Source organism: Simochromis diagramma, unplaced genomic scaffold (genome assembly GCF_900408965.1).
Source record: "Simochromis diagramma unplaced genomic scaffold, fSimDia1.1 OVJJ01000603.1, whole genome shotgun sequence".
In the NCBI taxonomy this organism is placed as follows: domain Eukaryota; kingdom Metazoa; phylum Chordata; class Actinopteri; order Cichliformes; family Cichlidae; genus Simochromis; species Simochromis diagramma.
This window is the reverse complement of record NW_024387414.1, coordinates 20163744-20186315: the sequence shown is the minus strand read 5'-3', so window position 1 is coordinate 20186315 and position 22572 is coordinate 20163744. Positions and strand designations below refer to the sequence as shown.

Below are 22572 nucleotides of genomic sequence, written 5' to 3'. Positions count from 1 at the left end.
TGATTCTTTTTTTTTTTTTATGGAAAGAACATCGGTAATTACACAGGTGTTATTTTGTACTTGTGATTTGGCATTTAAGTATAAAATCAGGCTGGAGTTGGGGACTATTTCAAATCTTCCTTTTATCCTTCTTTGCATGTGCACCAAGCAAGCACTGTGGCCTTTTATGTTCAATTTTATCCATTTTGATCTAGTCTATCACCAGTACACTGTTCTGTTTTCGAAAATGTAATGTAACAAATGTGTAAAATTAGCAGTAAAACACTAAAATGTCATTCTAGCCTGAAATATGATGACTATTGATGAAAAGTTTAAACGTTTTAAATTGTACGGAGGCTACAAATTTGTGCACATTTGGGCTGTTCTGGATCGAATTTGACTGAAAGGGTGAGAAAGTAAAATGGCACAGGAGCGATCATATGTGGTGCACATAAGGAACAGAGCGCACACAAAGGTCAGAGGGTGGGTTTTTGTTTTTTGTTTTTTTACATAGAGACCTGCTGCACCTGCAAGGTAACAAAATAATTTCAAAATAAATAAAGTAGAATGCATTTGTTCTACACTAACTGAGAAAGACAGAAATCAAAAGATCAGTGAAATGTGATTCCAAGTTCCAATAAGCAGTGTTTAAGTGTTAATGAATGCTGAATTAATTATACTAATTATACATTAGACTATTGATTATAAATTGTAGTTATTTTTTTTAAGCTTTAGCAATGTGAAGAGTGTTTAATGGCAGTAACGGTTATACATGTGCATACAATAAAACTTTCCAGTTCCAGTTTTACATTTTCACTTTCAGTAAAATATATTTGAAAAATCCACTTTCCATGCTCTCTGAAGGCATTAATTGTCGATATATATTAATATCATCTATGCATTCTAAATAGATCTGTAGTTCAGACCTGTTGGCTCGCCCATGCTGCAATGGCACAAATAGCATGGCAGTGCAATGGCATTGGTAAATTCTAAAATAAACATTTATGATCCCTGGTTAGATCTGCTGGCTAGATTTGTTTTAAAAGCCTGAGAACGCAGTAGGTGCTCTGACCTGTTATATGCTTTGTGAATATGTGTTCTGGGCTCATCTGTCTTTGTTTCCTGTTATCCCTGCTGTTTCAGTCTATCACTTGTGATCTGATAAAAACCCAGACAAAACACTGGTATTGTTGATACATTTATCCATCAAAGACAGCAGATGGAAAGTCTTTCGAAAGATCTCATTTTGCGCAGTTCAAGGAAACAAGTAGATTCTGCTTTAATTATCAGTTGTATAGGTAAGACGGATGAATAAACGCTCTGTGAAAAGAATGAGATAACATCTAACTCCTAATTCCCTTCCAAGGATTTGTTGACAGTAAGTCATTGCCTTGATCACTGTTTCATATGCTTTAAGAGTTATGTATTGGAAAGACCTTGAAAATTGTGCATTCTTTTTATATTTTAAGGTCACAGGGGTCAGACTTATCATTATAAAGGCCATAAGAGATGAAATGAAGGCTCGGAGACAATCTTTGTTTTTATATAATGATCTTTGCTACATGCTGCCTTACACAACATCTTGGTGCCAGGATCTGTGGTTTGCTGCACAGTCTTATAGATTCAAAGAACGTTGCATTCAGTTACTGAAAGAACACAAATAAAGTTGCTGCGTTGAAATTTTTTTTTTCTCCAGGGAGAATTTAAGGGTCACCGGCATTTCCTGCGGATTAATATGCTCAGGTCGAGCCTCTATCTTGGCTTTGATGAAGTACCTTGTCCAGTGTCATGGATAGACAGTTAAGTGCTGGAGCTTTTACATTAGCATAATTATACTGAAGAGTGAAGCTTCCTCTATCATCAAAATGTTAGCCTCTATCACTGTTCACCATGAACAGCAGAACCTCAGTAGATGAAGAGTACTTTTATTAATAACCTCTCCATATGCCAATCAGAATATTTATGTTTAAAAGATGGTGCTGAGACACTTAAATGATTCTGATGCAGTCGCATCAACATTCAAATATACTATATGCAAAAACATAGGTGGCACGTGCAAAATACTATAATACACTTATTATATTCAGACTACTGCAAGTTTTAGAGAACATTTGAGTTTTTCATTGTAAAGAAGCCTATATGTTCATCCTTATCATATAGGTAAGCTTAGTGGCTGAGGGGCATTTGCTGCCAGTGGATGACGTGCTTGTAAGTCATTGCTTATGCTTGTTAATGCGGTTTTATTGGCAAGATTAACGGCTTTTATATCATAGCAGAGGCAGCAAGCCAGGTAAAACAGCTGTTGCTCATATTGTCTTGGTTGTAGGACACGGAGACACATTAACACCATATTACTGGAAACACATACAGCCTTGTAGATCTGCTGAACAAGTGCACATACTATTTAAAAGCAAAGGGATACTATAAAACTAGTTCCCGTTACTCTGGCTTTTCTGCCAGTTTTCAACCTAACACATATTTTTTTTAACAAAGGATAAAATGTTTCAGTTGTATTAAATAACACAAAAGAAAATTTGATTGGAAAAAAACATTGTTAGGTATTGGTAAAAGGACTGTGGACATCCTTTTTTTCCCCCCATCTTAAAAATACTAAAGTGCGCACCAATAGATGTCGTCTGCTGCTACTGAGTTAGCTCTTTGTGTTTTCCGCAGAAAGAATGGACAAAGGGTCAGATGACCACAGAGGTCACACACGTGCATTTACTCAGAGACATGTACCTTTTATTGATTGGAGGCACGTGCAACACACATCGGTGCACGCTCGCGTCTACATTCACACGCGCTTTAGGAGAGTGCAGAGTGAGAGAGCGTCTCAGCATGCAAGGCATTCAAGCTATGTGCGGTCTGTGTGCGGATACAGCTTGGTACAATCGTACCATTTAGACAAGGCCCAATTTACTTAGGATGGGTTTGCAGCATATGGAAGCATCCACAATAGCTGTCTGATAGAGAGACAAAGAAATTCCAGTCTTCTGGTGCTAAAAAACTCAATTCAGATCTGGTCATAATGGCTCAGCTGTCTTAACCAAAGGAAGAGAAGAGAATAGGGTGCCTTGTGATTTTCCCCCTTTTTACCCTCACCCTCCTCGTTTTCTTCTTTCTTTTTTTTGTGCCTGAATCTTTTATCTGTGTTATTCACTCGGGACTCTTCAAAGTAACAAGCCTCCTTCTTTTTCCCCGGTACTGGACTTGGAACCCAAATTAGAGACTGCTTGATTAGAGCAGAGAGGAGGGAGCCAAGAGAGAGAGTGAGAGAGAGAGAGAGATGTGGGTATTGGACAAAACAAATCACACCCCTACAAAGTGCCTTTTATCCAAAGACCCCAAGGCTCAAATACCCCCGTCCTTCCCCAAGCAACCATGGCTCTGCTTGTTTTTCTCTTATGATTTATTTAGTCACCCGTTGATGTTTTCTGCCCTACTTTGTGACGTTTAAAGAAGGCAGGAATCTCAAAAGGTGCATGTGAATGGGCTGAAACTGGACAACGCCGTCTTCTATGTGTCAGTCTAAAAATTCTGAACTTGGCGGAAGTGTCCTAAAATAACAAAACAAGAAAAGTGCCAGCACAGCTTGACCGCTTACTCCTGGGATCCTCTTCCTCCTTTGGGCTGGTATTGTCCTACTGAGGCTCACTTGTTCACCAGGAGGATGTCACAACACGTTAGGTCCAGGCCGACTGCTGGCGTTTATGTAGCGCCAAGGCATCTCTGGGCTGTCTGTCTGCCATCGGAAGCGCAATGTGAGGAGACATGTTAACAGGCAGACCCCAGCCCTACCGCTGTTAAAAGCCATGCAATATGCAGGAAACGGCCTCTTTTGTCAGCAGCCTGGTCAGACACAGACCACGACTCTCCTCTTCTGTACCACCCAATAAAAGTTTTATCTGCATTTTAAAGCTGATCCATAATTCAAAGCAGGAAGAAAGGGATTTTAACACTAACCAGCCAACAAAAAACACATGTGTCTCATTTTATGTTTGGTTTTCTTCCACTGCGCTCATCTTTAATAGATATTTAAGCACCAAAGCTGTGTTTGTCTGCAGTACTGACAGCTAATCTGAAAATGTCTTCAGCTGTTGTAGATTTTTAGGACTGAGATCGATAATTATGACTGAAATCAGAAGAGAGAGATGGCCTAAATCGTGGTGCAAGGGAAGGTCTGGGCTTCCCACAGTTCAGCTCAACATCAAAACAATGAGCCCTCTGTTAGTATTCTTGTGGTGTCTGGGCAGGAGTGAACACCCCACACTCAGACTGGCCCATCAGGTCCTTCATTGGACACTTAGCACAAGTTCTGCTGCATATTCACGCTCACAAGACAAAACATAAACATTCTGCAGAATCTTTGTAATTTTCACAATTTTTAAACTCCTAAACTAGTGTGACATGTGTACTTAGGCAGGCTGTGAGGGCGTCATTGAGCCCAGATGTTTTACTTTTTTTTCCCAGCTGACACTCATCTGTGACTCGATGGCCCCAAATCAAAATTATCATCTAGATGATGATTTTCCTGTTCTTCTTTTCTGTCTTGTTACCCCCCGTCTCTCTTTCTTTACGGCTTTCCCTCCTTCCCGCGACAGTATTGATAGTGATTTATTGTGACAATGACCGATGTATTTTGCTGCTGAGCAGCTCCTTCATGGAGACAGCCAAAGGTTAATAAAATTGGTGCTGATTGTATCAATTTTATAGATAAGCCATTCACAACAAGTGTAGTTGGGTGAATAAGAAGTCAATTGAGGCCTTGGAAACTGCACACAGGCCCAATGAATAGCTGCTTTTAGGTGCTTTTTTTTCGTTAGGAGGATAAATGGAGAATTGCAGCTCTCTTCCATTGCAGCAGGCAGCAGAGGCAGAGCGAGGCGAACTGAGGTTCAGACAAGCCTGCCAGTAAATTGCCCTGAATGGGTTCTGGAGGTTGACAGGCCCTATTAAGACAAACAGCTTTCCTCATCGGAGAGATAAAATAAATCAGGTGTTTAGTCAAATTAAAATAGTTTGAGTAGAGAGGGCCCCTGGGAGCTCTCGGGAGAAACTCAAGACAGATGTGGTCAGAGACGAGAGGAAGACACCCAGGAAAGAATTCAGCTCCTGCTGGCTTCAGGCCAGACTTCACCGCACTGTTATCTGGACCTCTTGTGTTTTTTGCCCCCTTTCTCTCTCTTTCTCCCTCTAACTGTCTCTTTCTCTTTCTGTCAGTTTTCCTGTCAGTTTTTTGTGCGTACCACCATACCAGCTGTCACACAGGAGTGCAGTGGGAGGAGAGTGAGTTACTGTCTAGCCTCTCACTGGCAATTATGTTGGCTGTGTAAGTCAATGGTAGGATCACTTAGCATTGATTAGGCGGAGAGAGAGCAGTGCAGTGGAGCCCCTCTCTCTATCACACACAGTGCAGACATGTAACTGCAGAGAGAAACGCAAGCCCGCTGCTCTGTCATTGCTTTGGTTTTTCAAATATGCATTAAAGAGAGGGAATGTGATGATGATACAAAGTGCATGTGGTTATAGTGTATGTTGAGCATGCATTTTGTTTGTGTACGTACCGCTTTGAGTCTTTTTTTCTGCAGGTTTCCACATTAAATTCAGCCAAAATCTGCAGGCATTTCCTCCCCTAATATTTGGTGTGTATAAAAGTTCTGTTTATAGGCCAGTGCAAAGAGTGACTCTTAACACTTTCTTTATAATCACCCATGGACGTCTGAAATAAGCTGCGATTTCAGTTTGACAGCTCCCTGCAGCTCTTTGTCTGTGTGCTTGGAACAATTCCTTCACTTTCTTGCTGTGAAAGCCGTGAACACCAGCTACAGAAAAACAGACAACTCCAGGCTGTGTGTGACCTTAACACTTTCTAGTGAATTCACTGCAGTTGGTTGCTGCCTGTGTGGTTTTCTTTGTACTAAATATTGTGTACAGCACAATAGCACATGATGATCGGTCACTGTTCTATATTTAGCATTATATAATGACCGATGGCTTCTGCTGTGTTTCCTCCAAAAGCCTGCACCCTGGTTATATAGTCATGGTCACAATAAAAACTTTTGAGTACTTTTTTTTCCAGGTATGCACCAACTTGTGGTCATGTTTTTGTTTTTGTTTTCCCCACCTTGCATTTATCCTTTCCTACTCACAGACATTGCTCTCTCTTTCTCACTCTCCTTCTTCTCAATAGGTACTCCTGAGAGCCTGGCCGAAAAGGAACACCAGCTCTCCACGATGATCACTCAGCTGATCAGCTTGCGAGAGCAGCTCCTGGCTGCTCACGATGAACAGAAGAAGCTGGCTGCCTCACAGATGGAGAAACAGAGGCAGCAAATGGAGTTAGCTCGTCAGCAGCAGGAGCAGGTAACCGCTTGCTGTTTTCTTTTCTCACACGCACCAAAACACCTAGCTAATAGCCCACGCTATATATTTATTTATTTTATCTTTTCCTAAACTAGGCTCTTTTCTTACTATTTGAAACACACAGAACATTCCCCTCCCTCCTTTTACCTTTTTTATTTAATTTCCTCTTTCACCTAATAATAAACCTCTTTAAACACAAGTCTTTGTGCTTAGCTCTCTATTTCATATTACATTTCATGCCTGAAATGCGCCAATAAAACCTTGCTACTTGGTTGGAATTTGGAATAATATTAGATTTGAAAGACGTTATAGTCTATATTGCCTGAGATATTTCGGTCATGCTCTCCCGCCCACAGTTATGCTGTGTGGTAGGAAAAATGTTATTATGACTTGTACTAACAAATGCGAGGGAATGTGTGAATTAAACGTTATATTAAATATGGAAGTCCTCTATATCTTATAAATCGACTCCTATTAGAACAAGCCTGGCATTAGATTTGCAGCACAAATCAGGCCAATGAGCCATATTGTACAAATCAGCAAATTAGCACAGGCCATGAAGTGTGTTAATGTCTGGGAAGAAATAAGGACACAAACTATCCACACGGGCGACACTTTTATTATCACCCGCCACCCTAATGGCTATGAGTCAATTATCAGCAAGGAGTTCACTCAGAGTTTTCTCAGCACACTCTCAGACCTTCCTGTGGTAAATGAAGAGATAGACCGTACACCTTGGAGTGATGCATTTGGTCATAGTACACTAATAATACATTAACAGTATTGATTTATTTTTCAATCAATAGTGTTCATTTGCAAACTACGCTCAGCTCTGAAGGCTTTGTAGACACTGCAGAACAAATGACCAGTGATATATGTTTTATTATTTGATCTTATGTTAATGCGGGCTGATATTAATAAAAATGGAAGAGAGACAGCGAGAGATGGTTGAGAGAGGGAGAGTAAGAGAGCCCGCTGAGATCTGGGATGTCATCAAGCCATCAAGATACAACGCAGTAATTAACTGTTGACACTCGTGAGGAAGCCAGCACAAATTAATCTTGACACATTTGCAGACGGCCGATATCTTACAGTGAACACTTTGTAATTATATTTAAAAATGAAAATTAAATGACACTTAAAACTAGGTTGTCATGCTCAATGAAGTGAGCATGTAAAAGGAGGGAGCGCTAGGGATGAGAAACACTGCGGTGCGGCTGCTCGTCACTCAGGGGCAGCGGGGACCCCTGTCACCCTTCCTGGGCTTGCCACCTCCGTCATAACCACATTCGTCTGTGTCCTGTAAATCATTTATTCTCTTTCTCCGCAAATTTCGACTCTGCAGTTCATTTTATATTCATTTAGAACATTTAATGGTTTGTTATTGACCGACTGCAGCGGTTTAGATAAAAGAATACACTTTTATTCACAATAAAAATTGCTTTTTTAAGTTCCACCTCCAGTCCAGCCCTGTATCGTCCGTCTCGGCACATATTTAGTGTTAGGTTCATTTACTAATCAATCTACATTTTTTTTCCACTTCATTTACCAACCAGATTGCAAGACAACAGCAGCAGCTTCTGCAGCAACAGCACAAAATCAACCTCCTCCAGCAGCAGATCCAGGTCAGTCAAAGCATTTCTGTTGGCCCTCTACCACTCAGCAGCTTACACCTCCTACTTTTTTTCTACAATGATTACTACTCCACTTCTGCCTCTTCAGTATAATTAGAGCACCAGGGTTGTCACCATGATCCAGATGTCTGGATTTAATTGCACAGATCAATAAAATTAGGCATTAAAGTAAATATCATGGCTAACTTAAGTTTGCCACTCCTTCTTTACTTCTTATTCCTTTATCTCTGATTTTTTTTGTGTGTGTGTCACGCTAACATTCGTCACTTTCATCAAATGTTAATTGGCCGTTGGTAATCGGGAGGACTTTAAAATATGTAGGCGAATAATTAGCACATCTTAATGAACAAAAAAAAAAATGGGGGGAAAAGTAACAACGGCTAATGAGTTGTGTTGATGGAGAAGTGCGTGGAGGTGGGGGACATGAAAGAGGCTGGTAAATGCCTCCGAAATGAGTAGATCCCAGAAGGGCAATATGGCACGCTTTCACACAGCACGCGACCTGCTGAAACCTACATTGTCACCATGACCTGTGCCTGCGACACGTACTTCCTTATGCCGCCTCGTGGACTTTTATGTTTTGTTCTACTTTTTCAGATGTGCATCATGCCAGATGTTATCTTGCTCACTGCGTGTGTATGTTTGTGTGTGCTCTGTGCAGTATAGTACAAAGCACAAAGGTGCAGAGGAAGACCACCCACGCAGCATGTAGCTGAATATGGTCAGGGATATGTACAGGGTAATCCAGGGTTGCTTGCTGGCAGTGGTCAAGGCTGCGAGCCTGGCTGCCTTTGTGAGGCTAACATTAACCTGCTGGGTGTGTTTGGTGTCAGGCACATCCTTCTCCATTTACCTCCTCCTTCTCTGCTTGTTCTCAAAACTCTCCGCATCAAAACTTTAAATATTCACCTGCAGCAAACTCCTGCAGAATCAACATGTATGCATTCAGATATTTTTTTGATAAAGAGTATCTTCTCCCCATATACTGGGACATACCACATATAATACAGCTTATTCTTATGATCCAAAGAGCAAAGAAAACATCTGTTCTCAAAGAGCAGTTAGTATAACAAGCAGATTTATGGCCAGGGCATCAAAATGCCTCTTTCAATGGCTCTTTACAAGAGGAAGACTGCACTCTCAGCTTACTGTGGAGTAGCCACTAGCCTGGACCTTTCGCTTCAACAGTGGACAGTCTATTGGAAAAACAATTCCATACGACATTCCACTACAGACAAGCACATAGCATGACACTCTGTGTAGAAAACCCTCGAAAATGAAGTACCTTATACACTGCCGAGGGGCTAGTAATACTCATATGATAGAGAGCTCTTTACTTATGCACGTTGAGCATAAGGGCACAGCCCTAAAGGATCTCCCTTTTCGAGGCCCTTGCTTTCATCACAGAGTTATAGGCAAATGTTACCTGAAAATTCCCCTTGATGGATACTTTTCAGAGAGGGTGAGGTTTCAAGTGTTTATGGGAAAGTGCTTCTAAATATCCATTTCAAACACTTGAACGGAGATACAAGTAAAGCCCTTTCTTGTAGAGCCCAGTTAGCCAGTTTTCCCCTGACAAAATGAGATCTCTCCTGATTAAAAAAAAAAAGCCACATCCACAATTAAATAAAAGAATCTCATGGTCAGACCATCTGTTCTACTTGCCCATCAGCCTCTCCTGGCTGCACTGGGCACGCACAACTCAAAAACAAGTCGCTCCCAAGACTTTAATAAGTTTCACTGTGTGCAACATTGTTTATCCGACAGCAAGTTATTTAGAGAAGAATATGTTCTCTGTCCTTAACCTATGGCCACTCCTCTCAAGTTGGAGTATCAGCAAGAGTAGATAAAAGAGAGTCAGGGGCAAGTTAGCGCAATGGTTTCTGCCACTCTGTTTTCATTAGTGCTGCCTCTTAAAAATGCCCTGGTCATTTTAATATACAACAGCTTTGACTTAATTATTTCTGTAAACAAGCTTCCATCCTGTACTGCGCAGGCCTTTAGCAAAGTGGTAAGCAGCGCTGAGGGATTGAGTTACTCTGCTGTTAGCATGGAGAGCATTAAACTTTATTGGAGACCCTCCTGCCATCAAAGTCCTTCTGTTTTGGCTCGAAGGAAAATGAAGAGAAAGCTTCTTGCTCAGGTCTTCTACTGATGATGTGACATTTGACACCGTAAAGGGTCCACACAATAAAACCGAGGGGACCGCAACTGGAGGCTGTTTTTGTTACGCGTGTGCTGTCAAGGACTTTTTTTTTTGCATATAAATTTAAGTTGAATCAGAAGTAGGTAGTTATTAGGTTTAGTAAGCGAGGTTTGGTCCAAGGCAGCAAGTAGTTCAATCGAGTTCTTCTTTTGAATAGCCATCTCTCATTTTATCCTTTCTCATCATTCCAACAAGAGACGAAAAGAGATTTAGTCTTTGTCCCTCGGGATTACAATGTCACTTGTTTTAAGATAGCAGATGTTTTGATTGAAGCGTTAGAGGCTTATCAAAAGTTAAAGCTCAAGGCTTTGTGTGTTTTTCCCTCAGCTTCTTTGTATTTTTCAGTTCATCCTCCTCGTTGAAATCGTCTTGGCACTAATTCAATCCTAGGATTAGATTAACTCTTGAGTTGATTTAAGTTGAAAATCTGAAACCTCACCATTGCAAGACTCATGTGACACTTAAACATATATATATATATATATATATATATATATTAGCCATTTAACTCTGTTTCACTTTGTTTGTGGGAATGCATGAGAGGTAAAGACAAGGCATCATTTCAGGATATAAAATTTTAAAAAGTATGAGACATGGAGCTTTAAGGCACTCAGGTGTTGTGCCATCCATAGCCAGACCATAAGAATAACTCCATGCACCTCACTGGGTAATAAGCCCAGTTCATGTTTTCCTCAAGGATGGGTCTGTTAAGATACAATCCCTGGTATGACTCTGTATGCAAGTAAATACACATATACATCCACAAAGGTGATAGTGTACAGTACACAGGCACACAGGGACCCACGCACTGATACACACATCAATGGAATAAATACTGGCAGAAAGGTCAGGGTGAACTTTATCTTCACAAACAGGCTGGAGAAAGCCGAGCTCCCCACATGAAACAGAGGGACACTTTTAATTCATAACATTTAATTTAATTTCCTTTTTTTAATCCATGAAAAACATCACAATATCATGACACTGTCATTTGTCATTGGCTGTGGCATTGATGTGCTAACTCTGAGGACACTGTGAGACCCAAGATCGGCAAGATAACAGTTTCAATGTTGGCTGACAAAAGTTCTTTTTTGCCCACATTTATATCTCACTCCATGAATGATCTGTTCGTCAGCCAAGTTATTCAGTTTATCTCCCTTTGACCTATTCTTCTCTCCCTACATACGACCTAGCTATAAACTCTGACCTCGCTGAAAGTAAGCGCACATTTTTGGTCCATTTAACCTCATGTCCACAAACACGGCTTGCTGAAAATGAAAACCAGGGATTAAAAGAGAAAAGGCCAGTGTATTAGTGTCCACTGCACACTTCAAAGTCTTAGTGGCTTCCTCACATGTGTCTTTAATGGTGTCAAGAAACAGTGGGGGACACTACTAAAGGTTTCAAGATTAAAGAAGAAATTCAATAACACCAGCATTTATCCGCCAAGAATTTTATAAGGTGGACAATATAGAGATAGATTTTTGAAGATGAGACGGTGCATAACAGACTTGCAGGAAAACATGCAGTTTGATAGAAAAAGGTTCTGCATTAATTCTTCATAGAGTTCATATTTTAGCCAATGGCAGGGTTATTACTAACATATCTTTCCCAATCTTTTTGTCAGTGTATCACACACTGTAAAAGTATTGTTGTCGTTATTTTACAGGAAAAGGTTTCAAAATAGGTTTAAAAAGGGTTTGAAAGAGTGCAGCTTCAGTTTTTTGACCCCTTTTCTTTCTAATGCTTTCTAATTCTTTAGTCTTACCACAAAAACAGAGGTGTTTAATGTCAGTTGACATAGTGTTACAAGTGAAAAAAACTTTACAGTGATGTGTTTTATTCAGATGGACACAGAACTCCCATATTTCTCATAGAAATCAGAAAAGTCACAGGAGGATGTCTGTACCTGTCCATCTGTACACAGTAGCTGAGGAGTCTGCACTCACATAATTATCTCTTTCTTTTAGTTTGCACCTACAGATATCAACTCTGATAATCCAACTTTAAACAAACATCAAGCTTTATATTTAAAATAAAAAAGCAGTTTTTGTTTGTTTCGGGGGCTTTATTTCACATCTTCTGGAAATATCCATAATAGCTTAACAAATAAACTTTTCCTTAAGTGTCCGGTGCGATTGCGGTTTGGCAGATGACTGACATCAAGCCTGACCCGCGGCTGTCATCAAGTCATTCTTTCAATTTCAAACGTTTTCAATCAAATCCAGCCTTTTCTTCTGGTTTAGCTTACTCGTAGATTTCTGCATTCTTGTTGTGATCCCCTTCCACTGTGATTCAGATGCAGCTTTTGATGGTTGGGGTCAGGGTCACGGTCCTGTTACAACACAAATCATCAAGCCAGTGCAAGGTCTTTGGCAGTATTTGGTAGTTTCCCACACATAATTGGCCTGCATTCAGTATTCCAGTCTTGACAAACCCCGCACGGATGAAGAATTAAACCTTTGTTTAGTGCTGCGCAAACAGTTATCTCACCAGATCTCGCACCAGATTTGATCAAATCATATTGGTCTCTGTAATAAATAGTCTTTTAGTACTTCTGTTTGGTCTACCTTTTTATCATAATGAACTGGAATATGCATCCGATCCTTTGCAATAATTTAATGCTGATTTCGTACGGCTACCAATTTAGAGGAACAAAAACCCAAAACTACAGTATAATGGTAAATATTTAAAATCAATCAGATGAGTTTAAATAAACACGGGGCCGTATGGTAATTGCTCGAAGATAATAGTGCTAATTTGTGTATTCTCTGATGCTTTTGTTGTCTCCCCGGCACAAATGATTTTCTCAGTGTGAGACTCTTATTAATGCACTGGCTGGGAAAAAAAGGAAGCACAAAAATAGACATTGTTAAAGAGAATGTGTAAGTCCCCCAATTAGCACAGCTAGACTGGAAGTGTTAGCATGATAATAAGAGAATAATAGAGCAGGGGAATGGTAATGTGTGTGTGTTTAAGTGTGGAAGTTTGCGCTGCTGTGTGCACTCGTGTCTGCATAGACTCTGTTCTTTCCCTGGTATTGAAGAGCTCTATGTTAGCCTGCTAGTAGGATTATGTGGGGGCATTAACAGCCTAGTCAGACAAGCTTGGCTCTCACCCAGGGAGGCTCAGTCCAGCATGTTCATCCTCCATTTAAGGAGACTGTTAGCTGATGAAGATGTGCACATGCAAGGCTGAAGATAAAAGAAAGCGGTGACCCGACTCATTAGCCCCTGTGATTTAATATATTGACACTTGGATACAAATAATTCCATTTAGTGGACTCTATCGGCGAGGTAGGACGGATCAATTTAATTAGTTATGAAATGTGACTCCTTGTCAGGGAGCAGAAGAAATGCTGACGTTAAACAAAGTCACGTGCAATTTAAACAATAAAGCCATCACGGCCCTGTTAAAACTTAATGATGCACAAAAAGGTGCAGCAGTGGCAGTGATGGTTCGCAAATGAAGCTGAGTGGCTGTCCAGTTAGTATGTAATGAATTTGTCTGTTGCTTTAGAATTTTATACATAGCTGCCTACACTGCTTTAGAAGGTATGGGGTTTTCCCAGTCTCCTTTTTATCAGTTTAGTGTGAGTAATAGTAAACATGCTAACTCGACTGTATCGATTTAAAAAGATAAAGAATGTGGAATTAAAGTAAAGGAAGGATGGAAGGATCGGTACTAGGTAGCTTTCAGTTGTAACTTATACTACTTGTCCTGCATCTTTGCCAATGAGGTAAAAGTATAACAAAGACAGATTAGTTACTGCCCTTTTGTGAAACTGTACATTGCACAAAGGAGCCATGCATTTGAGTAATTGGCCTTTTGTTTATTAGACACCTCAGCAGCTTAAGCAGCGATAATTTAAGAGGCTCCATATCAGAGGTGCTACCTGAAAGGCTGTCACGTGCGAACTCACACCTGAGGGTCTACTTGCAATTAGTCACCTGAGGGGTTTCCAAAGCAGCCGTGGGACGGGTTCATTTAAAACACAAACGTCTCACTCTATCGGCTCTCTCTCAAAAGTGACAAGAATAATTTACACAACAGAGAAGATTGTCTGGCATACAGGTATGTGAATTTGCCTTTAAAATGAATCAGGGTGTTAAATAATCCAGATAGCTGAACATCTACACACACACTCACACACACAGATGATGAAAGGAGCGCTTTTACGTTAGGTCCGAATATCACAATAAAGCACCTGTTCGGAGCACCAGAAATCTTCCCTGGATCGTGGAAAAGCAGCTACACTTAACAACCATTGTACCCCAGCCCCCGAGAGGAAAAATATCAGTTAAGGGAGAACACATCCTCCAGTGTGATGCAGACTTAGTTTCCTCTCCCCCACCGCACCGACTGTGTTTTCTCTGCTAATGTTGTGCAAACTGTTTTGTCTTTGCGCTGGCTTTGCGTGGCCGTCATCCTCAGCAGTGGGCACTCTCACAGGGAGAAGGAGCTGCATTAATAGACTCTACTGTGTACAGGCAGCCGGCAGGAAGAAAGGGGCGCGTGTTTTCCTAGGGCAGGGGTGGCAAAGCAAAGCATTCAGCCCATGGCTAATTCAAAAAAGGAGCTTTTTGTTTTTGGGGTGGAGGAGAGTCCAAGCATTCCCCAACCAAACACAATGAATGAGCTATTTTATCCATATATATATATATATTTTTTGAATATACATTTTTATTTTTGTTTGTTTTTGTAGAATTGGATTAGCAAATTATGAATTTATTTTCTTAAATTATATCACTAGCTCTTTTTTCATTTTATCAAACAGTTTGTTTTAGACGTGTCACTGTACATAAGCTCTCTTGTTTTATCTTTTACAAAATTCGACGCTTTGTACTTCTCCATCATAATTCGAGGACGTTTGAAAGTGTCAGCGTGCTCGTGTGTCTAATAACGTTGCCCCTTCTGACAGGCCTCCTTTCTTCTGAACAACAGAATGGGCTCTGTTGTGTTCTGTGGCCCCAGCAGCTGGGAGGTAACAGGGAAGACAGAGCCTCAGTCTATGAAAGGAGGACAGGACAGAGGGGGAAACCCAGCCGTGGTGCGGACAATTCTATCACGCAAATTAGATGTGTTTCGAACTCAGACAAGAGACTATTTCTCATTAACTATATACCTCCAAAAGAGGTGTTTCCCTTTTATTTTAAATACATTTTAAAGAATTTTAGTGCTTCATGGTGAAATTCCCCACTTCCCCTGCAGTGTGCCCATGAAGCCAGCTGATATCCACTGGTCTTCAGACCTCAACTGAGGTAGTTCACTTGCTCCCTTTTTGGCACAGTGTACAGCTGTCAGTGTGCTGTCAGGTGATTTCTAATCACATCTTTTTGGAGGAGGTAATCCACTAAATTAATGCGCCATGTTTAAAAAAATTTAAACACAGATAATGTATCAAAACAGAGAGATATAGCACAAACACTTCACACATAACCACTTAATTAAAAACCAGAATAAAATACCTTGAGGTTAGACCTTGACATCTAAATTCTATAACATCTTTTTTTATTCATGCATGGCATATGTAATGGCATGATAATATGTGCTTTCTTTATCCTGTTTTTGTCTTCCTATTTTACCACTTTGCATCACACTTGGACTTTTATTTCCTTTTCAAAACATTTAATACTAAAGCTACACTGAATCTGAGTAGAGTGCACTGTGCAGAAACCCTGTAAATGCCAGGCACTGTATTTAAGCAAACAGTAGCCTGCAGTTTTATCCAGGATTCCAAGGATGTCAAGAGGAGCCATGATGAGGAGGAGGGCTAGAGTGGAGGGATTTGGGGTGGGATGTGTTAGGTGGGTCAGAGGGATGGACTACCCTGCTTTCAGCTCCCGTCGACTTAATATAGACATATTGGAATGGCACTTTTCCAAGAAGGCTTGTTGTACTTTGTAAGGAATTAGTGGAACCATTGCTTATTCCCTCTGGATGGCCTGACCTCACTCTGGATTTTTACTTAGTGTAACACACGCAGAAATGAAGGATGTGTGTCGTCACACTCGAGCTTAAGCGAACAGTGCACACTTCATAGCCGGTGCTGCGCGTAAACAGCTCACAGAAAATAATGCAGCTTTTTTTAATACTATGTCTGATTTTTGTAGAAAGGGGTGCTGTAAATGGTTTCAGAAGCAGGAAGGAAGTGAGGAGTCAAAGACAGACTCTTGAACAGGACAAAGGCCCTTTGTCGCTGACATGAAGCTCTCCAGGGTTTCTAGCGTTAATCTGGCCAAGCATGAATAATGTGGTAAAATGAAGACCTTCATTCAAAAGCAAAAGTCTGGAGCTCAAAGTCATGTTCAAATCTATTGATCTATTTGTCTGATTACCGTTAGTTACAGACAAATCCAAACATCATCAGATCTGTGTTTGATTAATGTGCATGTCTCCCACGTAATGTAACTATTCAGTGTGCAGCAGAAAGTGACCAGTAGTAATCGAGTAACATCTGATTGTATTCAGCAGAAGTGCTTCCACTGAGTGATTTTCCTCCTGGCTGTGCTGCGGTACACTGTACACCCAGCAGGCTCTGTTCATACGCAGTGGCGGGTGTTAAACACATCCTGCTGTCTAGTGTCAGTTTACCGCGTGTGCTGCTGTTGGGATGTAGCCAGCTTACTCCCGATCACGTTCCCCTTAAATGAATCACAAAAGGTGATTCTACTAGCGAGCGTTTGGTGTGGAACTCAGTGGGGAGAAAGGTGGAAACAAAGTGTGAACTATCAGTTCTTACACCAACAGCTTACGTCTATCCTCCTTGGGTGAAATTACAGAACCTTTCCAAGAGAAAATGTGAAAACGAAGATTAGCGAGGGCTGACAACTACCAAAGTGATGAAGTAATTTTTATTTAAATGAGGTGACAGTGAAATGTGAACTCTCTTCAGGAAGATTACTGGTGACTGTGATCTTTTCACAGTGTGTGAGGTGTTTATTATAGTCTAAACTTTACAGAATTAAAAATCAAAGTCTTCAGATTTTTTCACCGACCTGTGGTTTTATTGTTGTCAGTCACTTTTTTACAAAAGTACTTCTTGCAAGTCTCCTCATGACAAAAGTGTGCAGATTATATCGAAAACAAGGATCTGTATATGACACAAGTGTTAAAAAGAGTCAAGTGGTAATTAATCAGAATAGAATATTGAGGATCTCATAGGTCAAGCTAATAACCGTGAGCTTTGGTGCTACCGAGGTAGATGTTTGCCTTTTTTTTACCCTTTTGTATTTGAATCTTGGTAATACTGAATGATTCTGGCAGTAAAAACAAAAAAATTCTTACAGTTTCTTCAACATGGACCATTGTTGTCTACAGTGATTAGCAAACCTGAGCGTCAGTCAGTGCATGAAAGTGTAAGAGGGTTCAGACGGGATGCTAGCAGGGGTCTTGAGGCCTCACGGGTGCTTTGTGGAGGCTATAACAGACAGTGAGGAGCATGGGTGTTGACAGGGTCCCAAGTGAGTGCTGTAATGCGCTGTTCATCTCCATTTGCAGTGCGGTTTTTGGAGCCGCTTGCATGAGTGCTGTGGGTGGATGCTTTCTGGTGTACTAAAAAACACCACCGTTCACTGTTCTCCGTTTACCATCACCTTTGCCTAATGTAGCTCTGTGAAATGTGAAGCTTGTTTCTAATCACACTTGCTTTTTTATTTTTTAAATTAAAAGTGCATCTTTCATTTAAAATATGTGAAGTCTAATCTGTATTTCTGATGCTTCATAGGGATGCTAATTAACAAAACTGCTATAAAAAGGACTTTATCACGCATGCATTAGTGCAGTAATAAAGTGATCTTTGTGTGTGAGTGCATATTGCATGTTTTAAGTGCTCTGAGAAATAAAAGGAGCTCTTTTAACTCTACACTTTTTTTTTTTTTACACCTTATGTATTTACACATCAGACATCTGAACCATCTGCTTGCCCTCTGCAGTCTGACCACAGGATGTGCTGCTGCTTTGTGCCATTGTGGAGTTTACATGCTGTCTTATTAAACTTGCTCTTAAAGGAATGATCTGTTAAAGTTGCAAAATAAGGGAACTGCAGCTTGAAAAATGTGTGTGTGTGTTATATCATTTTAAAATTTAAATTCTTCCTTTAAAAAAATGAAAAAGAAAGCGCTCTCTTATACAGTTTGGAATCGCACACACAGTAGATGCAAGTGAGTTCTATTTATCAAATACCAGCATCTCCTTGAGAGGGAAACAGATTGTGTACTGGGCTGCTACAGACTTCATCAGGTCATCTGAATTGATGATACATGTTGCAAGGGAGCCCGTTTCCCCCGGAAACCTCTGCTGGAGCGCATGCTGGCAGAGACGGGGGCCTCAGCCAAGTCTGTCTGACTGATCACTACAGATGCTCCTCTTCAAGTATTCCGAGTCAGATCCTTATTGCTGTGTCTTGAGGGACAAACAATAGCACCTGTTCCTCATAAGATAGCCCATTCATGTATCTTTAATGAAGCCTGGGGGCAGATGGTGTGAAATGACATTATCCAGTACTTAGCAGCGCTAAGACAAAGGAATAGCACTGCCAGCATAACAATGCTGCTGTATTTATGAGGGAAAGGGAGAAGGCTGTCTGAGCGCCCCACTCACATCTGCTCCACTTCATTCCCCCACTCCTCAAGATCATCTTGGCATTAGAAATATCCTGGGCTCTTCGCCCATGGATAGATGGACTTTCGGGTAACTCTTATAAAGTGGGCGGGATGATGGAGTTGTAGAAACAGAGCAGAGCGCAAGTTAAACATCCATGTTGATTTCCTTAAAGTTTACTTTATTTTTCTGCCACGCTGCTTTAAACAGTCGATTCTAAAAATAAGGGACTCATGAAAATATTATAATCTGCTAAGCCACTGTGCCAGCTGTTAATTGACAGCTCAGCTAACCTCCTCTATTTGTTGCCACCTTGAAGCCGCTCAGAATTTGATTTTCCTTTCTCTGACATTAGCCGCTGTAAATTAAACTTTAATGCATCGAGCTCATTACCGAAAATCACAACCATTCAACTTCATTGCATTTATTTCCCCTTCAACGCGCAGTTCGGATCTGTCTTGCCTCAATGAACCTTGTATATTTGCCCCATATTTTAGAGTAATAATAGTAATAAAAGCTTATATCCCAGATGAAATTATATCATTTAGAGTTTATCATTTGCGTTTGCTGGAGAAATGCATACGTGTATCAAAAATGCTTGTGCTGATGTCTCATTATAGTGTGTGTATAAAGTGTGGATGGCCTGTATAAGTCCCTTAAACAATTTTGCGGTATTATTTAATGTACTCAGAAAAAACACTTTAACTTTAAATTTAAAATGTGAAGTTAAAAAAATGAAGTGCTGATTTAAAACACCTTTAAACAACTGATGCATGTTAGCAAACTCCTGAAATATGAACTACCATGCAGCGCACTTAAAGGGACTTGAGGGAGCCCTTTTCTGCCCTGTGACTGCTGCACATTCAGCACCAGACTCCATCTGTTTTAACAGTCCAAATACACAGGCAGAGAAAAGCTGTGTGCCCCTGCCTGTCACTGGCCCCACCTCATGTTGTGACATTAATTATTGTGTTTTTCCATATGTTCCATACATGCAAGGCCAAGCTCGATCTTTCACTCGCTCAGCCTGGAAACTTGGAACACAAATCCCCATAAAGCAATGTTTTATTTAAGGACATTTGTCGCAGTCTCCTTGGCCATTTATTTTTTCTTCAGCAACAGCACATTTTACAAAATTACTTTTCTATTCTTTTATAATGCACTTTCTGCACTTGCACTTCCATAAACGCTCAGTAGGCATAAAATTCTTCTATTTATTTAGTTTTCAGTCTAGCTTTGCACCTCTGGACAGATCAATAAAGTTGTTTAAAGTAGGTTTAGCCTGCTAGCTCCGAGAGAACCTGGGTGCAACTGCTCCCGTAGAGGGTCTACAGGGGGAGCAACCCCGACTGAAAAGTGGAGATCATAGCAGAGCTCAGCCATAACACGGGACAGGTTGATTTCATGCCCCAATGCAGCGGCAGTAATTGCACCCAGGCCCGTTTTATTGCGAGTTGATTTTAAGGAGGGATGAATGGAGAAACATTCTGTAAAGTGTTTATTTTGGGGGATGACCTTTATTAACCCATTTCCAGGCAGGTTCCCCCGAGGTGATTTGGCTCAGCCCTAGATTAACCCTCACAGGCCCATGGTAGCCAGGCTGCGCCCTATCATGGAGTTTCAGGAAGCAGAGACTGACAGTAAAATTGGACTTGCGGCATGTGTGCAAACCCCCACACAGCACTTTTGATACATAAGCTACTCACCCACCCTTGACACACAAATGCGGGGAGTTTGTACTGATATCCCCAGTAGGCAAGTCAGCAACAGGCTGCATGGTGAAGGTTAATATGTGAGTTGAACACAGACTGGGAAAGACATTAAGATGAAAAAGAACAAGCACTTTTCAATGGCCTGCAATTTTCACTCCTAAAAGCAGTGACATTAAATTTCTGGATGTCTTTAGCTTTTTCTAATATGAACAAATGATCATCCAGGATTCTGTTACAAGTTAAGCTTCCCTTGAGGTTTTTGTGTCGTCATGCATCTACACGTTGATCGGTTCTGGCACTGCATCTGCATCACACGTTAAACAATCTTCTTGCAGAGTGTAACAGCTAGAAAGTTGGTTTACTACAGGTCTTTAATAAACATGGCATACTCATCAGTGAGTGCTACGGTTCTCTTTGACCTTAGGTTTTATTAAAAACAAGCACGCTGTACATCTTTGATATTCGGAGTTATCATTTTATAGATTTAATACTACTTTCAACACATACACTGCTTGCCACAGAATCCATACAAAACTATTGCGCCTCTCTGCTTTCCGTCCTACAGTACATGTCACTTACTCTAACTTATGCTGTAACAATGTGTGTATGCGGGCCTTTGATGTGCCGAGGTGAAATTGTGGTTTGGATTAAGAGCAGGCGTAGCTCAGCCAGGTATTGTGTGAGCACACGAGGGCCGTCATTGCCGCAGAGACCCCTGTCAGCACGCGTTAGCAAGAGCTGTGATCTGGCCTCCCCCTGAGTGGGCTCTGTGTTTCTGTGTACTATGCCAGTGCTTAGGCCTCTCTCTGATCTCTGCTCCCTATCTGTTCAGCAGGTCCAGGGTCACATGCCTCCGCTCATGATCCCCATTTTTCCACACGACCAACGCACTCTAGCAGCAGCAGCTGCCGCCCAGCAAGGCTTTCTCTTCCCTCCAGGAATGTCTTATAAGCCAGGTACGCTTGCAAATTTAAGCCATTTTGGTCATATTGTCCTTCTTTTCTCCCTTGCTTGCTTTGTCTTCACCCCCTTTGTGCTTTTAACCACAACTATAATTTTCAGTCTGGAAGCTGTTAGACTTTAATGCTTCATTCACACTCTGGCTGCTGGCATGCTCTGCTGTGTCTGAACACAGATTTGAGAGCAACGCCTGGGAATGTTCTTGTCCATGTGGAACAATAGATATGGGTGGAAAAACAGAGGAATGTAAACATGTCATCGGCATGAAAGTATCTTTCAGGAGTGCACTGGCTATAATATATTTTTTTTTTTCAAAGTATCTACTGTCAGAGATCCAAGAACACGGGAGACGAACCCTGCAAGAAGTGCTTTCCAAATCTATCGTAATAAAAAAGCAACTCCCCTGTTACAGTTTCACACAATTATACCTTGTTATAGTCAGATTAAGTCATTAAAACACAGTTAGGAGTTGGATAGTCTGTACATGATGCAAGAACAGGTTTTTCTGTACAATTACTGTTTGCGCTGCCTGTAACGGCATGCCTCACTTGCTTCCTTTGTATTATGGAAACATATTTTACACATTGTAAAGTTTTCCACGTTACAGTATGTACTTAGTCCCAGGGCAAGGTTATATATACATATATTAAAAAAAATGGCTGTTTTGTTACGCACATCATTTATTTAACAAAATTCAGCTGAATCTTGTCCAATGAAAAAGGTTTTCCCATTTTCACTTCAAGGCAAAAAAAGTGTTTTTATGTTGATGAAACCTTGAAAAAGAAAAGTCTTTGTCTGAAGAGGACTATAAACAGAAAACTGAGAAGAATAAGAAGTCAGCAGGTTTGCAACACAACATTAAAAGGTGTGGTAGTGCAGTTAATGAATTAACTATAAAACCACAGGATGAAAAAGAAAGTCAGCTATTTTTGAACTATAGAGCCATGACAGCTTAAACAAAGTGCCTGAGGGGGAGTCTTTTACCAGTGTGCTTTTTGCAATAGGTTTGACACGGAAAATGTTTTAGTTCAAATAACAGGAGCTATTATGGAATCATGTTCAGGGGTCACCATGTGCACGGGTCTTGCATAATTCATGAGCTCATGAAGAAATAGCA

The 22572-nt window shown here is 40.8% G+C and overlaps 1 protein-coding gene and 1 long non-coding RNA gene across 11 annotated transcripts in view; one reads left to right on the top strand and one right to left on the bottom strand.

Moving 5' to 3' along the window:
- sox6 (SRY-box transcription factor 6) overlaps positions 1 to 22572 on the top strand; it is a 129422-nt gene that overhangs the window by 69654 nt on the left and 37196 nt on the right. For 9 of the 10 annotated variants that reach the window (XM_040012088.1, XM_040012091.1, XM_040012095.1 and 6 more), the window contains 3 exons: positions 6170 to 6342; positions 7899 to 7967; positions 21328 to 21451. In XM_040012088.1, the coding sequence (XP_039868022.1) occupies positions 6170 to 6342; positions 7899 to 7967; positions 21328 to 21451 (366 nt within the window). The remainder of the gene's footprint in view (positions 1 to 6169; positions 6343 to 7898; positions 7968 to 21327; positions 21452 to 22572) is intronic. The other variant, XM_040012092.1, reaches the window with a different exon arrangement.
- On the bottom strand, positions 893 to 15548 carry LOC120721624. Its single transcript, XR_005693212.1, has 3 exons — positions 15422 to 15548; positions 2182 to 2184; positions 893 to 905 (listed from the first exon to the last, which is right to left on the bottom strand). It is a non-coding gene; the product is annotated as an uncharacterized LOC120721624 (long non-coding RNA).